Raw genomic sequence first — 24,859 nt, 5'->3', positions numbered from 1 at the left:
ATTGCTATCATACTGAGGCACTTACTCTGTTTTTTATTTCCCAACATTTATTATCAAACTTATGTGGTGGTCACATGCAGTATATAATGGAAAAGTAATACCGCTGCTTGACAAAAACTGCCATAACCAAGATAAATATTCTGTAAATAATGTCCAGTTAAATGAGTTCAAAGTACAGCACAATGATCATCTGTAGAGAGCTTTTTATTTGAAACATAATTGATAACCTTAAACAAACCATAAACGGTATTCTCAGAAAACCCCTGGACCCCTTCCATTGAGGTTTTAAACTGTTCCTAATACTTGGTTGTTCCTCACAGAGACAGGGAGAACCACGAAGCAACAATTAGTTTCCTCAGGTACAACAAATGGATTTTCAAATCCATACAGTCCACTTGTGAATGTACCACACCGTGGCATAAATGTAGTTTATCCACATTTAAGGAAGGGCATTGAGAGACTTGTTGCGCCTAACAGACACCAACCCACACGGACGGAGAGCCAGCCTCACCACTATGTTTTAGATGGGTCTCTGAATTTGAAGAGATGAGGAAGAAACTCTCCTCTCGTCTGGTTTAGAGATGCAACCTGCTTACCACCAGAAGTGTTGGGCCACCTCTCCTGGACATCCCCAGCCAGGGACAGGAGCAGCATTTGCTGCCACGTGGCTTCGCGATGCGCGGCAGCCATCCGTGTCACAGAAGGGCATGGCAGCAAATGATAATTTAGACAAATTTTTATCTTGCATCAGGTTCAGCTAATACAGTAGGTATCTGGAAAATCCATTAAGACCACATAGTTTACTAAAACGTTTGGGTTTGGAGAGAAATCTACGTATACACCCTGGTAAGGGCTAAGAGTATAGGCAAGCACAGAACTAAAACCAGCTGGAACTGAGGCTTGAATGGTCAATATTGAATCTTTTCCCTTGTTTTATTTGCAAAAGTGGAATTTGAAAATCCCAGGGTGGCACGTTACAAGCAGGAGAACTGACCTGAGCATCCCGGTTACGGGATGGCCAACACGCACTTTGGCTTTCCACTCGTTGCTCTTAAAGATGAGCCACTCCAACTCAAAGCTGCCTCCAGTGAGGATGTTGCTGTTCATTAAATTATACCTGCTTAACGCAAATACACTACACAACATCTTCAGGTGGTCTGAGTCCAGTCGCTGGCCACGGCATGTGAACCGTTCTCATCTAGCTGGTACCGGGCGAGATGAGAATAAATGAAGTTATTCAGTCCAAAGTAAATGAAAATAGCTTCATATCTAAAATACTGCTCTCCTTCCTCAGTCACATTCACCTCAGATCTGCTTAATAGCAGCCTGGGATCTGAGGGAAATCCCAACTTTCCAGTTTATTTAGAAAAAGAAATAAAATTTCATTACTATATATCAATGAAAAGAATCTCTTTTTGTAACTGATCCCCAAATTTACATAATTCCAAAAATAAAATCCAGGAAATAGACCTAACATTTCCACGCCTTTAAAAATCTTTTGCTTCACAAATTAAATGGAAATCACCTGAGCCAGTCCAGAAAACAGTGTGGCACAATTATTTTCAGAATTAACAAAATACGAGAGAGAAAAAAATCCTTCCATGGTGTAATTATTAAGAAAATGCAGCGACATTACACAAAGAAATTGCTGTTTATTAAAAGTGATAACTGAGTGTACAGCAAGGCCTTTCAACCTGACCTGACTAATATTCTATCAGAAACAAATCTGCTTAAGCAGGCACGATCACAATAGCACTGTGTTCATTTGACATGCAAACCAAAATTGGTTTGTAGAAATTTTAAATTAAAAATGCTGACTATTAATTCTAAAGGATTCAAGGCTATACTTTATAACAAAATATATAATGAAAACTAAGAATATATGTAACCTTTTATATGCTAGGTATGGAAGAATAAGATCTTTAAAAATGCTTTTCTTCTTAGCTTTAATACATTTAATTAAATAATAGCCTCACTTTCCTTTAGATTAAGGAGGCATTATTCACAGGATGAGATGAGGTCTGCAGGTACAGCATGGATTTAACTGTTCTGCTATGGATGCAGTCAAAACACAGGGAGATTTAAAAAAATGAAAAATAAGGTAAGCTCATTTTTTTAAACAAATGAATCTAGGACTACAAACATCATTATTCTCTAACTAAATTTGCTTAGTGTTACTACAGGGTGAAGCTAAAGTCATTTAGCTGCCTTTGTTTTGCTTTTGCATACTTAATATGCTTGCAGGTGTTATAAATTTAACTTTAACTTATTTACTGTGTTTGTAGCTTTGGGGGTAATTACAGCTTTATTACCATTTATTTTTGAGTTATTGAAATACACTTTCAAGCTTTAGTTTCATTTTAACATACTTTTTGTCCAGAAGTAAAAGAGCTGTTTACATATGTGGAATATTTGTACATACATTTTCTATCCTTGCCTGAAAAGGCAACTACTGAGATCAGTGTGCCTTCAGAAAAGGAACAAAGGGAGATATTGGAAAAACGTCCAAGAGTAATATTTTGAGAGACACAGCATCAAATGTATCATTACATATCCACACTCTGTACAATTCGTATTTATCTAGCCTTGTATGTGCTAGATCTTGGGAGTAAAAAAAAAGAAGAAAGTAAAATGTATTTATTTGATTGTCAATATAGCCTCAGTCTGCCCAGTTCAGTTTACTTACTATCTGCCCTCTCGTACCGCACCACCCTCTCTCTATCTGGATACAACTCCGAGTCTCCGTGTAGGGGTTTTGCTTTGTTTGATTTTTAAATGACCTAAAAGGCATGGCTGCTGTTTCTCTTTAAGAGCATTGCAGTCAAACACAGGCTTGAGATTCATTTTCCTAACAAAACCCCAATTTTGATTATGGTCTGTGAAATTAAAAATTTCAATTATTTTAGCATTGTGAGTGTTTCCTGGTGGTGACTCATGTAATTACGATTCCCCTTTCTTCATGTACACGAAGAAAGCAGAGGCCATGCAGGAGGGGAAAGGCAAAGATAACATGGCTAGCTTTATATGGAGAATGACTTCTCTGTTATTTGCATTTATTTGTTTTATTCCCTCTCTTTAAATTTAAGCATTTGCACAGTCTTATCCTACCAAATCAAACAAACAAAAAGCCATCATGGTCTTGTAGACATCTCCAGAAGTTCAGCAGACATGAAAATTTCTGGCTTGCACAGAACCGAGGGCACTGACTATGCAATACAGCTTAAGGAAATATTTTTACTTTAATTCTTTCAGTAACCTCTCATCAATGAGGTAGACATCTAAGTAGCCCAGAAACTCCTGAAGGAGGGAGAGGTCTTTTACATGGCTCATGTCACCAAGGAAGACATGACAGCATAGGTCTAATATTTTCCTGAAATAACGGTAGTGTGTTTTCCCTGCTATCCATGCCGGGAAAGCACAGGCATCTCTGGGTATAACACTGCTTTCCAGAGGGTCAGTGAAATTTGAAGACCATGTTTAGGTTAGTCTACTGTGGATTTTTTTCCTATACAAAAAAACAAGAGACCAGTCTAACTGGGACTGTGTGAGTATGACAGTTTATCTCCTTTATTTCTAAAAGAGGGAAGAGTTTTATGAAACAGATGCCTGACTTAACATGACTGCAGTACACTGGACTTCACAGACAGAAGATATACAAAGAAAGTTCATTTTTCTTTAAACTTATTTGAACTGGTATTTTCCCTGCATAATGCCATCATGGTCATAATGACATCATGGTCGTTTCTCTCAGGATTTAAAGAGACTACCTGGATGCCTCCAAAGAAACCAGGGACTATTTCTAATGAGAAAGATCTGCAAACCATAGACCTGAAATCACCTGAGATCTACCAGTGTAAAAGCACCCAGGTTTTTCTCAGAGTGACCCTGACCGTGTCTGAGCATTATTGGTCTTGCAATTCGGACAACTGTAATTCTGGAAGCAGCAGGATATGAGACTGACCTACCTGCCACACAATTAAAAAAAAAAAAAAAAAAAAAAAAGAAAAATTAAAAAAAAAAGAGAAAACATATTTTTGTGGTAGTTTCAACAAATGCTGGTTTCTAAATTGCATTTCCCACATTTCAGCTGTGCTTGCATGTAGCGTTTTACAAGTATTTGGTAAGCATGAAGCTGGAGAGGAAAGATTTCTTAAGGAGTAACTAGACAGAGAGAAATAATGTGCAAACCAAACTTCACCTTTTCCATATTTTGTTCATCTTAACTAACTCAAATACCTGCTCATGAGGGCACAGCTGCTTCTTAATATGAATTTGCACAGTAAATTCACCGCTAGCACAGCGAGAGCCATACAGCACAGTATGGGTTACAAATAAACCGTAGTAACAACTGAATTAACCTGAAAGGCCATGCAGAACCACGTGCAAATTCATCATGTATTTTGACTTTGTCTAACCCACCCAAAGCCTGACGAGCTTCCAGCAGATGCCAGTGCTCTAAAAGATAACTGCCACAAATGTTTCCTTTTCCACTCCCAGCGTTTATAGTTGCCTGGGGCCCAAGGCAGGCAAAAAATGCAGTCCCAAGCCAGCTGTAGTTTCTCAGGAAAGCTATACATTAAGGCTGTGTAGTCCACTATTTTATTGCCCTGCAGGACTAAAAATGGGAGATCATTTCTGCTAGAAATAAGAATTCCCAGCTGCCAGCAGGACTCGGCATGCACTTCCAGCCTGGAAAGAAACAAACATATAGCCACAAGTTTATGTCTAAAAATGTTATTTCACCCCATTGCAAAGATTATTATTACTTCTCCTTAAGTCTGTGTAACTGCATTCATGGTAACAGAGGTACTAAAAACAGTCAGAGAAATGCAAGTCCGAAAAACTTCTAAAACCTCAAATACATGTTTTTTCATAGAAGGTAGCTCTACACATAAGAGGTAATGCTGAGATAAGGAAGTTATTTATCAAGGATGGCCATCAGCGACAAATTTTTTTTCATACCATCATCTATCATGACAGTTGAAATTGCCAGTCATTACCCTCTCCTGATTTGGAAACTAAAGTCGTTGCTTTCCACCCATTCCCCACTGAACATGAAAATGAAATCACTCTTCAGCTCTGCTAGGAAGAACAAATGCAAATTTTGTGAACAAGGAAACAGTGTAAAAAAAGGATCTATAAAGCACAAAGTTGCTAGCAAGTCAAAGCAGGTTATTATGAGCCAAATCTTTGCTAATACAGAGAAACTCTACTGAACAATGGGAAAAAATAGTGTGTATGAGTTCCATCGTGTCTCTGAGAGTAGACGTGCTTTCTATCACATACCACAACAGTCTTTAAGGATTAAAAATGTCGGTCAATATTTCTACACATTCACTAGATTAGTGTTACAAGAGATACTGGGAAAACTAGGAGGGGTTTTGTACTCAGTACTGATGGTCAGAGATACAGAAAGACTTCATATTTTGGATAAAACAGCAACAACAGCAAACCCACACATTTCCCTTGGGCTCTCCCCTGCCTCTCCGTCCAACCACGCTCTCAACCGCATCACCGCTGTGCCCTGGCACTGCCCACCCGGAGGAGAGCTGCAGACCTCCTCACCATCCCTGACCTGCCCCATCGCACCACTTCCAAGAAGCACCCTGCAGCAGCAGCAAGGACTTAATGTGTGTGTTTGCTTTCAAAGAAAAGAACTTCCCCGGCCATTACTGAAGGTCCCGGGTTTCCCTTTGCCAACTCACACAAGCACAGGGGACATTACTCCACTTGGACCTCTCCACCAGGCACCAGTTTGTCTGCAAGAAGCACGACCGGAACAGCGCAGGAGTGAACATACAAGGTAGGCGCATTCCTAAAACAGTCACATCTTAATTTTGGATTATTTTAAGACCTGGGGCATGAAGTCATAGACATCTTCTACACCACCATCAGCTATTTTATTACCCAGAGTATTTTTTCTCACGTGCTTCTTCGGTTTTTGAGATTCCTGCTAAAAACTTGTGCATCAACAACATTCTGCAGAAATAGTGTTGCATGTCACATTTGTATTATGCAGATAGCTTTTCCTCTATTGGTCTTTTGTCTTATGTATTTAATATAACTGAACGTCTTTGCCCTGGTGCTAGGCAGAAGACAGAATAAGAGTTTCACTCTTTCTTCAGTTGCCCATTTTATATACTTTTTCTTTTCCACGCTGCCACTTGTTACTGTTTTAGAAGAAATAATCTGTCTTTTCGAAATCTCTTCATACAAGTTTTCCATGCCCTTAATCATTCTTGTCACCTTTTCCTCACTCCCTCCATTTCTGCAGCGTTCCTTCGGCGATGGAGTGACCAGCACTCACAAAAGCCTCAAGCATTGATTTATACTTAATTAACTTCTCAAGCCCTCAAACAAGCAAACAAAATTATTAGTCAACAATGCCTGGAGAGCCATTGGGTTGACCCAGACCTTCAAAAAGAAGCTGAAATTTGGAACAGCTTGCTAGGCAACCCTTCTGTATGTTTTAACTTCACACCCAAGAGCTTTCCAGTGAGGTTAATTAGGAAGTGCAGCTCTTTATTTCACTCTTGTGGGTGACAGTATATATGGAATTCACATGCTCACATTTCCGTTTTACTGTACGTATTATTTCCCCAGAGTAGAAAAAGAGAAGCTGTATGGCATAATTTCACTATGCAACATGAATTTACATATGTAGATTGTTCTTGCTCCCCAAACTACACTCAGCTCCATCACATTTTTCATCTTACATGGATTGCGAGCCACTGGCACCTTTTGCTGTCATCCACTGCAGCGACAGCTCTTCCAGCAAATCACACCGTTTCATTCCACGTGAGGCATTTTTCTTTCCCAGGAAGCCAGGATGAACTCCAGTTGAGAAGTTGGAAGAAGGTAAAACCCAAGTTTCTTCTCCCCACACCATCAGAAAAGCAGCAGCATACTGAATTTTTCCTTTTCATCTTTCCCTTGTTCTTCTGTATTAATAGTTAGTAGGAAAGATCAATATTTCTCCGACACGTGAATATCCTCCCCGATACATCTTTGAAGATTAGGGCGATGTTCAGACCAGCAGTACTAGAAAATGCGAAGGGTTGGTAGTTATGGCTCTGCTGCAGCCCACTTCAAACCATACACCTCTGCTGTTGTCAGACTGCACGACCAAGGAAAAGCCTTCCTCCCCGCATGCAATGCCTACATCTCCCAAGTTAGGTAACGTTTGATGAGGGGAAAGGGAATGATTTTAATCAGCCAAGGTATGCATGTAAACCCAACAACAAAAGTGAGTTTTATCACCATAATGATGAGCTGTTCCCACTTTGGAGGGCACTTCTGAGATCTCTGAGATGCTGCCAGAACATGGTTCTGCAAAGCAGCAGCAGTCCTATGTAGAAGGAAAAAGCAGGAAACGTCAAGAAGCCTGCAATTGTTAGCTAGACAGGAAAACAGAAAAACAAAAACTCCACCAAAAATGAATAGGATTTTATCAGTCTGAAATATTAAAAATTTAACAAACTATCTTCCTGATCAAAATCTGCACTTGTTCAGAATGCGGTCACCCCAAGCGAACATCAATAGAACGTTGCTCATTTGTCTTTGGTAAAAAGTCTAGAAACTGGTCAGCAAAGCTTAGAGAAAACCTCATACATTTTCTCCTCTGGATAAGCCCCCTACACTAAATTTGATTTTCTCCAATTCAAATGCTATTGTCTCCCACCCCTCTCCAAGTTAATTTTGGTTCTTTCAAGGATTTAACTTCTAGGAGCATCCTTTTACAGTCTCCCTTCTTCAGTCTTGGTTTGGTTATTTAGTAAGAATACAAGTGACAAAAACTGGATCTTCATGCTGAAAGCTGAGAACCTGAACTGGAATACGAAGAGCTGCAGGAATGCCCCAGCTGACTGACTTACACCGCAATGACATACACTGGTACTGTGAGAGCTTAGAACCTGTAATAGCAAAAATCACAGTACAAAGAAGTCAGGGGAGTTGTCTCAGTCCTTTACCGTACTTTGCTGGTGTGCGGCAAATCACTCAAATTTTCTTTTACAGTTCTCTAAACTGCTAGAAAGTATTTAGATCTCTGTTGTGCATGTAAATACATGAGAAGGCAAATATCTTGGATAGGAGGTCCTCATCCCTGGAGCTGTAGCTTTGTCCCTGTTGAGAGGAACTAAATGAGGCCTCTTGTCCAGCCAACACAAATCACATCCTCAACGTCCAATTCTCTGTAGGTCTGCACACAGGCCATCCATGGGTCCCCCTGCCCTCATGTGTCACGCACGCTCCCGAGGCTGCTCGAGACAGCACCTCTCACTTGCGCCTTTGGGAAGATTGGAGCAGTTGAGCAGCACGATGCCAGGAGAGCTCCAGTCTGCTCTACCCAGACTTCTCTTACGGTTTATACCACCATAAAACGAGCGAAAACATCACAGTCCGCTCAGAATACTCAACTTCGCAACATCGCCGCAAGAGCTGGGATTTGACACCTACTTTTGTTCATCATCTGTCTCACGAAACAGCCAAGTCCGTATGGCCTTTACCAAGGTAAAAGCTTAGGTGGCTGCCGTCAGCCTCAAACCCTTCGCTAAGGCTAAGCACGAACACGCAGTGCAGGAAGGACAAAGATCCCCGAAGCCGAGATCTCGCTGGCTTTCGGCAGGACGCGGAGCTGCACTGCCAGCACGCTGCTGAGCACAGCACGTCGTCCCTGCCCGCACGCAGGAGGAGAAAAGAAGGGACGCTGCATCCCCCACTCCTCTCCCCTTTCACTGCCCACCGTGTGGGACCGCTGTGCAGGATGAACGGATGTACCCAGAAGAAAGCAGTAGGAAGAATGCTCTTTATGTACCTTACAGCCTTCAGAGAATAAACTACAACCCGTTCCTGCTCACAGGCAACACGGTCCTGCAAGAACTGACAAACATCATTGACAACAGTTTTTTGTGTACACACAATTAACTTCCACTCTCTTCCAGGGAACGCGACCCTGGTACAAGATCCGTTCCGCAAATAAAAAAACTTTTCAGTTAAAAACTTTAAAAAAAATTTTTTTTTTTCCTTCTAGTGCAGCTCTCTGAAGGAATATGAAAGGCTCAGCAAGCCAGATCGCAGCGTTAGCTGCCGAGCGTTCAGCGAATATACAATAGAAGATTGTGTCAAATCTGAAACACGGTAACAGAGCTGCTCCAAAAGAAAAAGGAAAATCCTAAAACAGAAAAAAGGGCAGAAGTGTGTAGCAAAGACAGGCCTGATTATCCTCCACATTACATCAGAAAAAAAATGCCACTGAAGACAGTATAGTTATTCCAGAAAGAAATCGGGACACTTGAGATGATGTACTGCCTGGGACTGCAGATCAAATACTCTCCAGCCCATTAGGCAAGGCTGTGGTTATCTTTGGCTTCTTTATAACATACAGGCGCTGGGACATAATCAATTTACCAGAGGGAGACAATCCATTGTACTTATCCAGAACCAGCCCGCACTCAGCTGGCAAACAGCCCGTGGCGCGGCAGGGATGGGTGGAAGGGGCTCTGAAGCCGGAGCGGGATGACTGGGAGTGGGTTGCTCGGGAGCGGGAGCCCGGACCTTAGCGGTCCAGGATGGGAAGTTAGGGCAGATAAAGCAACAGTAATTCTCACCCTCTAAATAGCCAAATTATTAAGAAAACTGCCCAGTGAACGTCTTTTTCTTGGCCTGTGCTAACTGTGCTGAGAAATTGTTTGGGAGAAAGTTGGGTGGCTTGGCCTGAAATGGTGCCAGGACCATTTGAACAATTTACCAGTTTAATTTACCAGGCGAGATGCAGCCTGCAAGTCCAGAGCACCTCCAGCACATTTTCTAAGAAATGCCTGTTTGGGTAAGGATTCTGGATTTCCCAGTAATTAAAAATGAGTCACTAACTTAATTTCCTCTCCTACTATTTTTTTCTTAGCGTTTTCTTACATTCTACATACACGGAAATTATACTGCAAGATGCTTGGAGCACGTTTGTCCTTAACGCGAAGCTCAAATACCGTATTCTTTAGACAGGGAAAAATAAACAAAGTCGGGTAAGAGAAGAGGGTTGACATCACCTTCTCTCTGCCACTTTGCACCAGTCCTATGCAGATAAACAGCCACCTACTTGAAAAAGATGGTTTATATTACTCAAACTTAAACCCACATGGCACCTTCTCATCCAAGCACTCCAGGAGTTGCATATACACCCATTTTCCTTCCATACCTGCAAAAAACCCTCTCTCTCCACCTGCCCGCTCTAATGTAAAGAGTGTTTTACTCCAAAGTGCTGCTGCACTGCCACTGCTGCAGCAGCCCAGGACCCGAGCTGCGAAGGCAAAACCTGCTCTGGTCAGGGCAAGTCCATTTCTCCAACACTGAGTAAATGACAAAAGTTATTTTCTTAAATAGGGAAAGCGTGGAGGAGAGCCATTCGTAACAAGCCCAACAGACCTCTCTCACACAGCCAGCGTGGCTCCCCCGGGGCTGCCCCGCTGCCGGGGCCGTGCGTGCTGGAGCAGTGGGCAGGGGAGGGGAGGAGGCGATGGATGGGAGAGCACTGCTCATCGCAGACGGACACGAGCTCAAACACAGATTTCCTGAAGTGCCCTCTGAAACCTGTGCCACCGAGGTTCAGCACTTACGGTGGGCATTTCTCATTAAGCGGTATTTTGAAGTTGATTTTGAAACCTATTTATTTATTTATACCCCGATTTATCAAACAGGCACGTTTGATAAATTACTGCTGATTTATAAATTCATACAGTATTTTGAAATGCTGTTTTGAACATCACCACCATTTAACTCAATTTTATGGCTACCACAGGAAGCAAGGTTAGGGAATTACATAGTCCACTGCACCACAGGAATTGTGGATTGTTCTGAACACTAATCAGATAAGAAACAGATTAAAAGTTAAATCCGTATTTGTACACCTCCTGTTTTGCCTCATTCTGCTTTGGCCATCCACTGTCTGACTTCAACCAAGTGCTTAAACATAAGGTAAACTCTCTTCCAATCCCCTTAAAACACTCCCCACTTCTTTTTCCTCTCCCATTATTGCGATGCATGACCATTGTGTAGAATATGTGTTTTGTACAATGTGAAAACTGTCTCACCTTAAAGTACAGTGGTTTATGTAACAACATTACATACGATGTATTTGCAGGTTCCTGAGAATTTCTTTTCAGACAAAATTCTAATTAGAGCAAGTTGTTCACATAAGACACAATAAGTAGACCGAAATGGACAAGAACAACTCTTCTAATGCATGTGCCTCCCTGCATATGTGTTATTACAAACAATTACAGTTTGTCCTGTTGCTTTACATAATCACGTGAGATGATCTTTTTTTTCCTCTTTTAATAAGGACACAGTAAAAGAAAAGATTAAAAATGCGTTAAGTCCTTTGTTTTCCCAGAAGAAAACACAAGCAAGCCCTTCATAGCATTCAGCCTCAAGGCAAAATTTTCATCTATCCGAAATCCTTACTAAATGTATTCCTGACTGAAATGTTTACTAAATACTCATGTACTGAACACACTTTGTCCTCAGTGATATCTTTTTTGCTTAAGTGTAATGAGGGTCCTTGAAAATGAAGTTTTACATAGATAGGAGGTAATACTTTATGGTACTGATTATCCCCAGTTTACCAGCTTTCTTTGGTCCCAATCCTGATGTTAATTGGAATATTACCAAGAACTTGATAAATAAGAACTGCAAAATTTCCCTTTTTTTTTTTCGTTCCATCTCACTTAGCTCACAAAATTCCATTTTCTAAGGAGTTGATATAGAGTATTACTATAACGTTAAGGTCTAATACTATAACAACAAGTTTGCTTATGAAAGTCAGTCTAGAGTGTAAAATATGAAGCTGTATTAGAGGTAATGAATTATCTGTATTTAAACACACAAACCAGGCATGATGGTTAAGTAGAGAGTATGTATCCAGCGGATTCTTTCAGTTGGAGGCTTTTAAAATATTTGCAGCAAAATATTTATTCTAAGTGTCGTGAATACTGTGTTCTTAACATCTCTAATAAAAAATACCAGCAGGATGAAATTCATAAAAGCACAGAGAAGTTCTTAGTGGCTTTGAATCCAGAAGGATCATGTAATTAATCAGACTGTATTTGACAAAGGAATATATAATTTATATATAATATAATACATGTAATAATGTAGAATTTAACATATAATTTACAATTACATGCCTGCCAAATCAAGTTATTTGAACAAGTTTTTAAAAGAGCTGATGATGTAATCCAGCTGCGCTGACAGCGCACGGCTAACGTAACCTTGAATACTTCAGGCAGTTTAAGAAGGAGCTTCACTGCAAACTGTTTGGTCTTTGCCCCCTTGCTTTTTAAAGGAAGTTCTTTTGGCTGAGATGAAGGAAAATTAAAAAGAACGTTATTGACATAAAATATTAAAAGGCAGGCTTTCTGAAGCCAGCTTCAGTGCATTTTAACTTTTGGCTTTAAAGTCCATTATGGGCAACGTTTTGCAGAGCGTTATCAGCGATGCAGAAGACCATGCTCATAGGAAAGTTCTGCAGCGCAAAGTATAAAATATGCTGATGATTTAACATCTCGCACAACCCAGCGTTCCCCACACGGGGGTCAAAAGCCAGAGTTCAGCTGGACTCACAAATACATCACCCTGAATCAAACAGAGCATCCCTAAATAGTAGCAGTCACTAACATACACTCATTACATTAATAAATTGCTCGCTAATGGGAGCGGTGACAAGTAAGATGTGCACTTAGTGGCCCTGTTTGCAGCCCGCCCCCGACGCCTGAATGCCCGTTTTTCTCTGGGTTATGTTCTAAAGGCTTCAAAGTGCACGAAGAAAATCTGCTCAGCGTTGTGAAATAAATCAAAGAGTGTCTGCTGAAAATTCCTAAAACGCTTCTGCCCTAATCTCCTGGACCAGAGAGCGGGCTTGCAGAATGCTAAACTTGCTTTTCAAAGAAGATCAAAGCAACACGAGCAACAATTAAAAACACGGGTGCAGGTGTGCGCATGCGCAGGGGCACCGCGGAGGCAGGAACAGCCCCTTTTTAGTCATCCCCGAATGCTAACGCTGACTTATCTAATCATTACACGTGCGATTTGAAAGGACAGGAGACGTGTTTAAAAGGTACACAAAAATTGTCCGCCTTTGTATAAAATGCGGTTTACGCACACGCACCACTTCACGAGATACACCATTTCCATTCATTTTGAGAAGCTCCTTGGCCACCCTCTGATCAAACCAGCCTGTCGTTTTGTCCCGTAGCCATTCAAAGATAAATGAAGTTGCAATTCTGTATCTACCCTTCCTCCTGTTACTTAGTCTTTCAATAGGGTTTAGCCTCCCAGACCTTGCTTCTAGGAAGACTTTGAAGGCCAGCTGCTCGCCTTACCCAACACCTGGAGAACCAGTTACCTCTTCAAGCGGTACGGGGCCGTCTGGCAGCACATCCCGGGCACCGCGGAGATTTTATTTGCCTGCTTCAACTTCTAAACAGTATTGGTTGTCCTGCCCAAGACCGGTCACTTCTGCACGCGCTTACACAAGAAATACTCGTGTTAGTAGGCGAGCGTGCTTACAGAAGAAGTGCTGGTGCTAGCAGGTGAGTGACGTTACATGGCAGGCGCTACGCCTCCGGTGCGGGGGGAGGCTCAGCAGCCAACCTGCTATTTCCCTGACAATACGGTTTGTCTGTTTTCCCCTTCTCAAGCTGATATTTCACCGCACAAACGAGAAAGGGGGGGGGGGGGGGGGGGGGAGGGAAAGCAGCTGTGGGAAAAAACTCTTCGAAGTTCACAGGGTGAGTAGGGAAGGAGTAAAACCCTGAATGAACTCTCCTGGCTGAACTGGGTTAGGATGAAAAATGCTTCTGCTAAATGTTGAAAATTTAGGTCAGTCTTGTTTATGTGAAGATATAAACCGCTGACATTTTGAGAAGCACGTGAATCGAAGTGGTATTTCAGCGTTCTCTTTCAATCACATTGGGCCACCAGGCCCTTTTACACTGACCAACTTCTCCCCCTTCAAATTAAAGACAATAAATCTGAATCGTCACTTAAGCTGTAAGCAGCAACATATTGGAGTGTCGTGCTTTAAAGTCTAGTGGCAGCAGCTGCTGAAATATTCCGTATTTTTAAAATACACCGAGATAACCGAGTAGATACTTGGGAAACATTTAACAGAAGAGAACAAAGTAGGTACAATTTTGAAAGCTATCTCTGCTTTTTTCTTCCCCCGTATTAATACGGGTTACATTATTCCCCTATGAGTATCAGAGAAGATGAGGAAAAAGATAATTGATGCTTTTCTGAGACCTAATTGATGTTATCCAAAACATGCATCACACCAGATACCCATTACATTTAACACAGCTCAACATAAGGCGATTTTGACGATGCGAATAGGGCTCAATCCTATTTCTCTTCAAATCCACATGAATAGTTTATTATATACAGAGCCAGGCTCAGTGATTCATTTTGATAAAACGCTACTTAGCAGCATCAAAACTGCCCGAGTATTTTGTCTGCCTATACTGGGGCCTCCTACTGCTGCCATTGAAACAAATGGTAAAATTCCCATTTACTTCCACAGGAGGAGAGCCAAGCCCTTAGAAACCTTTGTATTTAAGGAAAAACATTTTTCCTCCCACTCATGACTACAGTTCCCCTGAAAAACCAATGGAAATGTTGAAGAAGTCAGGTGGTTAGGACTGGGCCCAAAGGTCAGGAACAAAGAATATTAATACAGTCCTGCTATTGAAAAACTGAGCAGCATCCTCAAAGCGTCGTTGTTTTTCAACAGAAAATGTCACTCTCAGATCTAACTAGGAAGATTTTAAAATATATATAAATCTGGGAAGAAGAAATGAAGCACACATTTCATTTAGTGTCTGGATTACAGATTCTTATTAAACAAACCAGAGCTCATTATAAAATCAATATCAACTTAACCACTATCCTCCCAGGAGAAATGGCAAAAAAGGTCACTCCAAGAAATTCAAACAATTTTCCTGCTGGAAGGGCACGATTTTAATTACAGATACTATTAATTAGAGCTGTCAGTAGGAAGATTGTCCTGTTAATTATCACAAATTCAGTTTCAAGTGTGATTTTTGGAACCTGGGGGGCTTTTTTTTAAAATTAAGAATTCTTGTATTCACGTTTAACGGAAGAAAAAGACTACCTATCGCTTCTGTGGTTTAAATAAGCCAACAGCAAGTTCCCTTTTAAAACCAAACAAAAATATTTATGGCCACAGTCTCTTTGGCCAACAAAACTGATCAGAGAAACTGCTGGTTTGTTCACACTTTATCCCGGAGGACACTCCTTTTTTCCACTCGAAATGCTCTTGCTCTCGCTCTCTCTTGGTTTGGAAGTCGTTAAATTTAAAGATGTAAAGTAAATTTAAAGATTTGGGTTTTTTAAGTAAACATTCCATTTAAACTGAAGACCGAAACCATTCCTGAAGCCACTAATTGTTACAGAAACATTCATATTATCATTCTGCACTAACATGCCCTTGGACCCTGCCTGTGGAGACGTACTTAATACATTACATCTTTAACATGTAAGAGGTACAGGCAGATCGCAACTTTGCGAGGAAATATGAGTTTATTCCCGCGTGACTCCCAGCTGCCAATTTGAATCTATCTCAGCTCCAGAATACAGAAAGGCCATAATGCCTGATCCTAAGCAAAACAAGAAGGTAAAATAAAACTTGACAGAAGAGCGCCATTAGCGAGAGCCTATGGGTGCACAGCAGACACAGATACTACAGCAACAACGTTTACACAGTCTCGAATTCTTTTTCCTGGTCCCACTCCAAATATTTTGGGACAGCAGACCAGGGCTGTGGGGTACACAACCAGAACGCATGCATTACCACACCACCAACACACCAAGAAATAAGTGCCACGATCTAAAACAAACTTCAGGAAGGTGCAGAGTGTCTCTCCACCCAATACTTTTGAAACTGAAAGAGAAAGCCTGAGGTTTCTGATTTATTTCAGGAAATCTGAGTGCAGTCCTCCCCGTATTACTGGGTACACATCTGCTACCATTGTTCTCCCAGAACCAGTCCCGGTTTACCTCCCCATCTATCAGCATTAGATTTCATTTTATCTGAATAATGGCAGAAGGTGGCAACAGATCGGGTCAAAGGCTCTTTTCATATCAGACCCCGAAGAAGTCGATTACTCAAAAAGAGAGACATCTTCAGATAACCGTGCAATCCATTCCTCATAAATGTTAAAGATTTTTCGTTATTAATAGTGGCAGGGGTGACAGATTATGGATATTAATGTTATTTTTCAGAGAATTTCAATGGCGAGGGCTTCTTTTTTTCCTTTTTTTTTTTTTTTTTAATGTTTCTAATTAGGCACGAATTTACAGCAACTCCTAGAATAGCCAAGATTAATACCCAGCAGTAAAAAGCCGCCACGGTGAATCCGCGGGAATACGAACGGAGCGGGGGGAGACGGGGGACGGGACACACGACAGCGTCGCAGCCAAACCCACCCCCCTCGGCTCCCAGCCCGCGGAGGGTCCCCCCGGGGTGCCCGGCAGAGCCCGGGGGAGCAGGGCCGGAGGAGGAGGAGGAGGAGGAGGAAAGCTCGGAACTTACCTGATAAGCAGCGGGGGCGTCGGAGCCGGCGTCGGCCCCCAGGGCCGAGAGCTTCTCCTTCAGGCGGTGGTGGGCGCGGTGGCGGAGGCAGTAGGCGACCCCCGACGCCGCCAGGACCCCGGCGATGCAGGCGAGGGAGAGGAGGGTGAGGAGGAGGAATTTGGCGGATTCTGCCTCTTCCCCGCGCTGCGGGAGCGGCGGGACGTCGCTTTTCTGCAGGGGAGGAGAGAGAGGCAGCGCCTTGAGTTGCGCGGGCGCGGAGCAAGGGGACCCCGTCGGGGCGGGGAGGGGGGGGGGGGGGGGGGGGGGGGGGGGGGGGGCCAGCCGGCAGCGCTAACTTTCGGACAAGGATGGAGGCGAACGGGCGGGCAGGGACAGCGCTGCAGACATACCCCCCCCCGTCCGTCCGTCCCCTCCCCTCCCGGCGGCTCGTATTTAACTACCGAAAGGCGGAGGCGGGCGCGCTGCCTGCGCGCAAGCACCGCGGCTCCGCGCCCACCCCCCCGCACCCAGGGCCAGCGGCTGCGAGGGGGGCAGCAAGGGAAAATCCGTTGATTTTTGGTGGTTTTTTTTTTTTTTTTCTTGGAGTGAAAAATAAAACACGGAACGACAGGAAGGAAAAAAAAAAAAAAAAAAAAGTAGGTGGCGGTCCTTCCTTTTGTCTCTTGTAGAAGGAAAAGGATTAAAAAAGCCCGATAGTTCCAAACTCCTCCAGATTACTATTATTTTTGCAGCAATAGGAGAGAATCCTTCTAGTGCATTTCACTTGTCTCCATGTGCTAAAAAGTTGTACAATAATTTCCCCTCATTAGCTTCATTATAAGCTATATTAGCAACAATTAAAAACGCAACATGAAAATGAAAAGACCAGGCGCGCAAATTGCAGCAAGACTCATTTGGCCTGCATTCCCCCTTTCACAATTACCAGGGAAATGAATTGAAAAGCACGCCCCTGCCTCAGTCCTGGTTGCTACAAGATGAGAACAATTAGCAAACTCCTTTCCACCACCTAATTTCGCGTGGTAACAAAATGGATTTTTCCCCATGAATGCCTAGCCGGCCTATTCATTATCTCTCCTCTATTAGTAATTTTCTGCTCCGTATTCAGCTAGCCAGCTCTTAATTTCCTCCTGTCTCGCAGTGTACACAGTGGCTCTTATGTCAGGCCCGGTCCATTTTTATCTTGTAATCATAAAGGCCACCAAAGCAATTATCGCTGGTCTTGACTGTAAAAGCTTGTCATTAATTAGCCTCCTTGCCTTCAGTGCTGCGGATTAGCCGGGGCTGAGGCTGAGTTAATGGAAATGCAGGTTCAGTAAGACTCCCGGATTTTCTTGCCTGGATGCGCCGAGCGGAGGACGATTTGCCGGGTTTGTAAACCCCGGGCACCGGGAGGGAGGGAGGGAGGGGGGGGGGGGGCGGGGGCAGGGGTGTCGCCGAGGCCACGCCGGGGCCGCCCGCCGCCGCCGCCTCCGCGCCCGCGCAGCCACCGCCGCGCCCGCCGCCTCCCCTCCCCTCCCCCGCAGCCGGCCCCTCCCCCAAATCCCAACAGCCACCAGGAGGACGGGGCTGCCTCGCCCCCCCACCCCCCCCCCCCCCAACCCACCGCCCGCCCCCTGCCCCAGCCCCGGGGGGGAGCTCCGGGGCCGCCTCCCCGCGCCCGCCCCCGACACCCACCCCCCCCCCTCGCCGCTTCCCCGCGGCCCCAGCCGGGCACCTGCCCCGTTCGCACCGGGTTGGAGAGGGGGGGGGGGCTTGCAGGGCAGACCCGGGAGGAGCAGCACCGACGGCAGCCGCCGCCTGCTCGCAGCTCCCGCCGCCTCGGCCCTGGGGGCCCCGGGGGCCCCGGGGGCGGGGGTGGGGGGGACGTCTGTGTGTCTTGGGGGGGGGGGGGGGGTGTGAAGGGCTGCTGCGCTCTGCCATTAGCATCTCCGTGAAAGGCCGCCGTCCCCTCGGGGCCAGAGGTCGCAATCTGCATCTAAATAGGCAGCTCCCGCCAAAGTGCCGGCGCCCCCTCCCCGAGCGCTGCGCCCCGGGACGCTTAAGCCGCTTCGCCGCGGTGTTCGGCCTCCCCATCGGCGAGGCAGGGACTGAGCCGCCCCCGGTCGGGACCCTCCCCCCCCCCGCTCCCCCGGCCGCCTCCCTCCGCCCCGGAGCCCGGCTGCGCCGCCGGGAATGGAAGAGGCCGGGCGGGCGGCGTGGGGCACCGCTCCTGAATCTCCCGGTGCTCTGCTTTCGCCACCAGGGTTTTAAAGGGTTTTCCTTCGCCGGTTTGCCGTGTGGAAGAGCCGCACAAGCACCCGGGGAAAGGGGGCTGTGCCAGAGAAACAATGAAAGTGATGGCAGCGAAGTGCTGTCGAATGCCCCGAGTAAACACGGGGGAGAGAAAGAACGTGCTGGCCTTGCCCCCCCCCCCCCTCCCCCCCGCAGTTTCGGCGATGTGAGATGTTGCTTCCAACTTTGCCCGGCAGTTTTCCCCGCAGAGCCGGGGCTGCCCTTAACAAAAGACCCACTCGCCGAGACGCCCCGCGTGTCCCCAGCGCCCGGGGACGTGAGACACGGGGAAGAGTTAGAAACCTTCCGGGGGGGGGGGGTGGGGTGGGGTGGGGGGTGTTTCGCGTTCTTTACACCTCGGGAAGCATCTTCCGTGGGGAGCCAGCGTGTGCCTAGCGATGGGCTTCAGACAGGCGAGGGTTCGCAAATAATCCTACACGTCTGGGGGGGGAACCGACGCCTGCCCCGACCCTCCGTGCCCGGGAAGGGGATGGCGGCCCCGCAGCGGGAGGGAAGAAGGGGCGAAGGGGCACGGCCGCCCGACGGTGCCCGCCACATCGGAGCGGCTGATGGGGAAGGGAGACCGCTCCTTCCACCCCCCCTGCCTCACGGGGAGCCCCTCCGGAGCCGCTGCCGTCGGGGCCCGGAGGGTTCCCCTCTCCTCTCCCTGCCTCCCGTGGGGGGGGGGGGGGGGGGGGGGGGGGGCTTGGTGCTTAGGACCACCTCGGCCAGCCCCCACGCCTGCCCCGGGCAGCACCCCGGCATCGGTGATCGCGAAAAGCCCCGCGTAAAGGCGGCAGCGAAGCCCCGCCGCCCGGCTCCGGCTGTAGCTCCCGGTCCGGCACCGGCGCCGCTGCCGAGCCCCGAGCTGGGGACAGCCGGGGTCGCAGAGGGCAGCGGGACCCGGTGTGTGTCCCCCCCCCGCCCCGGGCGCGTCCCGTCAGGAGACCTTCAGGAAACGGCCCCCACTAAGTCAGCCGTAGAAACCCGCTGCCCTTTCATCCTGCTCGATATCTGACCAAACATCGAATTATGAAACGGGTAAAAATTAATCCGACACGCTCGTTACCAGCTCCCCCCCCCCAGTCAGGAGCACAGATTTCCCCACCTCACCTACACCCCTGATTCTTCCCTGCAATAAGGCCCCAGCCTGAAACGGAGCCCAGGGTTAATTAGAGGCGTCCTGTCAGACTTGACTTGAAATTGAAAGGAAAATGTTTAAATATTTATGAATTTGACATTTACAGTCGGATGTCTTTTAAAGCAGAACACCTCTCCCTGTGCTGGTTGGGGCTGCCATGGTGCGTGTGCCTGGGGTGGAAGGGGAAAAATAGCTGTTGCATAACAAGAAAAACAAATCACCTGCTCCCCCCTCCCCCCCCCCCCCCCCGGCTTAACAAATAAATAGACCACATAAATTACACGTAATTAAATATTAAATTCAGCTACATGTAACTATGCACTTTTTAAACTTTATATAACAGAATATATTGACATTCCTCTGAATGATTTTCTCCTTGGAAAATTGTATAGTATCACAGAGTCCCAGTGAAGGAAAACCAACTAATGCCCAAATGGATGGCTTAGGAAGCGACTCTAAATACGGAGGCTTTGGAGATGCTCAGCCAGTCTTTACTTGCTTTGAAACGGCCCGGCCTGAGCTTAATGCTAGAAGGCAAAGAGTTACCCTGTCTCTCAGAACAGCATTACACCTACCACTTAGACTCAACAGTGTTTGCTTGAAGTACACCACTTCTGTGAGGGCTTGTGGTTGTTTCTTTGTTTTTTTCTTTTTAAGAGGGAAGAAAAAATGCCTAGGATCTGATCTCATGTAGGCTTTCCCAGTCCCTCGACAGAACGCGTTTTATATACACCCAAAAGTGAGTCAGTAACTAGAGCAGCCACAACGCTGGAGTCACAAATCACTGTTCTAATCAAAGAGCAGCGTCCCGTTCCGCGGTGTCATCCCATGATGCAGCAGAACAGCCGACATTTCAAACGAATTCCAGGCAAATGTCAGTAAATATTTAATGTACGCTTTCATGTAAATAAGTTCTCACACCTATGTTGGAAGTGTGGGAGAAAGTCTTTGTAAGAGTAGAGAGGAGCTCCCCATGCAGTGATGTGAAAGCTCACCTTCCAGATGTCTCAGCAGAATTACACTTCATTATTTCCTTTAGGACACAGGGCCCGATTCTGGTCCTTGCTAAAGCAAAACTCTAACTGAAGTTGAGGTTTTGTTTTGCTTTAAAAAGATCCTCCTGATTTAAAACCCAGTTTGCCGGTTACTGCACCCAACCTCTCTTCCAGTTTGCAAAGGAAAAAGCACTACAATTCATTTTAAAACAAAGTGACCTTATAATTTTTTGCCATTTTTGCATGCCTTGATTTTTACATTTATATTACACAGTTTCGTTTTGGAGCAATAATTAAAAAATGCAGATTTCTTAGTAAACAGGGGCAAAAAGAGGAACTTCAGAATATGATTTGTTTCAAAATATTAGAACATTAAAAAACTCAAGAGGTGCTATTTTTAATTTGGAATTCACTATAGAATCTAATAAATGAGAGAAGTGAGGCGGAAATAATCATGTATTAATTCTGTGCATTACAAAATCTTTTCAGAAGCTATTATCAGAGCAAGAGGCATTGTGGTTTGGATTCAGGGTGGGAGAAATCCTTTGTGCAACTGAAAGCTATTGTTCCTCTGTGCAGATGAAATTGTACTTGCAAATCTGCCATTCAAGGAGGGAAAAAAGTGCCTAGGCAGAAGAAAAGAATTCTACAAGAAAATCATTATTCTTAAACACAAACTTCACTAAAATAAGTTTTAGTTCATCGGGCTTTTTTTTTTTTAACAGGATCCTTTGCTGATAGTCGCAGCTACTGACATTAAAACAAACCATAAAGGATACGTGTATTATTTCCTTAATATAGAAAGCATGAAGAAAGGGATGTGTGTGGGTGTGTATGGAGAGAGAGAGAGAGATAATATGTATTCATATTGTGTCTGTGTATGTCTGCTCACCTAAATAAATCTAAACTTAAATTCACTTGTAGTAATTTCCCTCTGTAAGGTTATCTGAGACGTAGGTTGAGATACATTATGCTGGTTAAGTTTTCATAGGTTACTAGAAAACCAGGGAAACACTTCACATCAGGAGGAGCCTGGTTACCCTCATCTGTTCCCAAGAAACCTACAGAGAAGATTTTTTTCCTTTAGCAAAATAAGAAAGCAAAACAGAAGGGAAAGCAGCGTCTCCCTCGGTTTTGGTTCCTGCTTCCCCCCCCCCCCGCTTTGCGCTCCCAGTCAGGTTGGACTGGGGCAGCAGGGCCTGGGGATGTTCACCTTCAGTGCACATAATGTTCCTCGTGTTCAGCACCGCGCTCCCGGGCTGTATGGTCCGGGCTACTTGTCAGGGTTTTAAGGTACTACTTTTAGAGTTAGTAAGAGATTTCTGGGGCAGCTATCCTCTGCCTCCCTCTTTACACCACCACCCCCGGCCCCCCCCGGCCCGGGAAAGCTCGCCTGATGCCAGGATCACTTTCAGCAAATGTCAGTTCATCACCTGAAATGAGGTCAATTTAACGCTTTTACTCGGGAGGATGAAATCGGATGGGAAGGTACTTTTTGCTTCTTTTAGGGGTCGGAAAGATTAGACAAATCGACAAACACAAAAGGCAGATGGATTTCTGGGAACTGCAGCTTATTCAAATCACTGAGAAAGGTCACTGCAAGAGCCACAGATCTATTCATCTGTGGGGGTACAATGATCTTTCCGCAACCTTCAACACCACAAAGCACTCTGGAGCGTCTCTATACCTTTTAGTAGGATTAATACCGCGAACAATGACTGAATACAATCAAGAATTCAGTGAGTTCAAAGATCCCTTGATCAACAGTAGATACTTTCTTCTGGCTTCCTAAAGGCAAACAGAAGTGAAGTTTCTGGTTAGAGTTACAAGAAATTACAGCTATTATCCTGAATCCCACTACAAGGTGACGCTGAAATGCCAAAATGTCCAAGAACCCCAAAGCGGTTTGTGGCGTGGAAGGAATAAGGTTGCGAAAGAGGAAATGTAAAGAGCTTCAAGATTTTCCTGAGGATCCGGATATTTTTTTAAGTCAGCTTTTAGTTAAAGCATACGGCGCAAAAGCCTACAGCGTCACCGAGACGCCGCAGGGATAACGCACGCCTCGGGAAACCGGACAGCCACATCCATGCCTGTGGAGGAGGTAGGTGAGCCGGGGATGGAGGAGCGCGGCCCGTCCTGCCCGAAGCGGCGCAGCGCGCCTCCGGGATGCCAGCAAGGAGAGGAGGGCGTGGAGACACCACGGTGAAGAAACTTCCATTCCCATCTCTAAGAACTCGGGAGCAATGAGGGGAAAGCAGCAGAATGGGAGCACCGCGAAGCAGGTTTCCTCCTCAGCCCGGGCTTTGTAAGCCAGAGTGAAACAGATAAACAGAGGGACCCAGCGGGTCGAAGTCCCAAAGCGCCAGAGCCCGAGCCAAGAGGACGGCCAGCGATAGCCCAGCTTAATCGAGTCTCTTCAGCAAGCAAGACAAACACAAGCCGTACTGCCAGCGCTGATCTAATGCGGATGCTGAAGGCACATAATTTAGGGATTAGATAAAGCGCCCTTAAACCCGAGTGCCAGCAAGCGAGCCGTCGCTCGGTAACACGCCGGCGGAGCCGGAGGCCCCGTCGGCGGAGCGGCCGCCCCGTCTCGCAGGGAGCCGGGCCGGGGCCCCGCGGCTGCCGGACCGCCCCCGCCCGGGGACGGGGCTCCGGCGGCCGCCTCCGCGCACCCTCCGCGGGGGGGGGGACCCCGGCCGAGGGCAGCGGGAAGGGAAGGGCCCGTCCTCGCCCCGCCGGGCCCGCCGCCCCCTCCCGCCCCTCTCCTGTTTGACGGCCCCGAGTCCAGGGGCAAGCCCGGGGCCATCGCTGAGCCGGGGCCGCCCGGGGGCTTTCGGAGCCGGGGCCGCGGGCCCGGGGGGAGGCGAAGCGGCCCTCCCTTCCCTCCGGCGCTTCTTCGCGGAGACCCGGCCCGGCCTCGACCGACGGGGCGGGCGGCTGCTGCCCCCCATCCCGCCCTCCCCCAGACCCCGCTCCTCCGCCCCACGCCGCGCACACGGCTCCCACGCGAGCCCTGGCCGGGCCGCCACGAAACACGCCGCTCTCCCCCCCACACGCATACCTCCCCCCACCCCCCCCACCCCCCCCCACCCCGCCCCGTCCTCCATCGCATTTACCTGCTGCCATGGCGCCGCAGCCGGCGTGCCGGGACGGGCTCCTCCCTGGGAGGGCTCAGCGCACCTCGGCGGGTTCTAGCAATCCTCCTCCGGTGCCAAAACTCCCCCCCCCCCCCCCCCCGCCGCCTCTCGGCCCCCGGATCCCCCCCCCCCCCCCCCCTTCACTCCCCTCCTCAGCGGAGACAAAGGCGGCGGCAGGCACAAGCGCTCCTCGCAGCCCGCAGCCGCCTCCCGGCTCGGCTCGGCTCGGCTCGGCGGGGCAGGGGGGGGTTAGAACCGGCGTCCCCCCGGCGGTCCCCGCGGGGCGCGGGCGCGGGTGGAGGATGCCGGCGCGCCCCGGCGCTGCCCTCCTTATATCGGGCGGGTGGCAGCCCCTGCCGGCTGCCGCACATGGCCCATCCACCGGTTGCTATAGCGATGCCTCCCCTCCACATGTTGCTGGCAGCAATTGGCTGAGGAGGTCTGGGCTGTTCAGAAACCCTTCGCCGGAGTGAGGCGGTGAATGGACACGGGCTGTGTCACTCATTTTGGAAAAGCTGTTTGGGGTTTCTGTTGTGGAGGGGTGGGGGGGGAGGGTGGTTGGGTTGGGTTTTGGTGGGGTGTCGGGGGTTTTTTTGGCTGATTTTTTTTTTTTTTTTAGCGTCCGCGTCCCCCCCCTCCCCGGCTTTTTTTTTTGCCTTTTTTTTTTTTTTTTTTGCCTTTTTTTTTTTTTTTTTTCTAGTGCCAC

At 46.8% G+C, this 24,859-nt stretch overlaps 1 protein-coding gene across 1 annotated transcript in view; it reads right to left on the bottom strand.

The window, feature by feature from the left end:
- PTPRN2 (protein tyrosine phosphatase receptor type N2) overlaps positions 1-24,859 on the bottom strand; it is a 665,205-nt gene that overhangs the window by 91,698 nt on the left and 548,648 nt on the right. Inside the window, exon 13 of the mRNA XM_049798257.1 lies at positions 16,604-16,816. Coding sequence (XP_049654214.1) covers positions 16,604-16,816 — 213 coding nt within the window. The remainder of the gene's footprint in view (positions 1-16,603; positions 16,817-24,859) is intronic.

This window comes from Accipiter gentilis, chromosome 4, assembly GCF_929443795.1.
Source record: "Accipiter gentilis chromosome 4, bAccGen1.1, whole genome shotgun sequence".
Classification (NCBI taxonomy): Eukaryota; Metazoa; Chordata; class Aves; order Accipitriformes; family Accipitridae; genus Astur; species Astur gentilis.
Note: the sequence above shows the minus strand (reverse complement) of the source record. Positions and strands in the feature narration are given on the sequence as shown.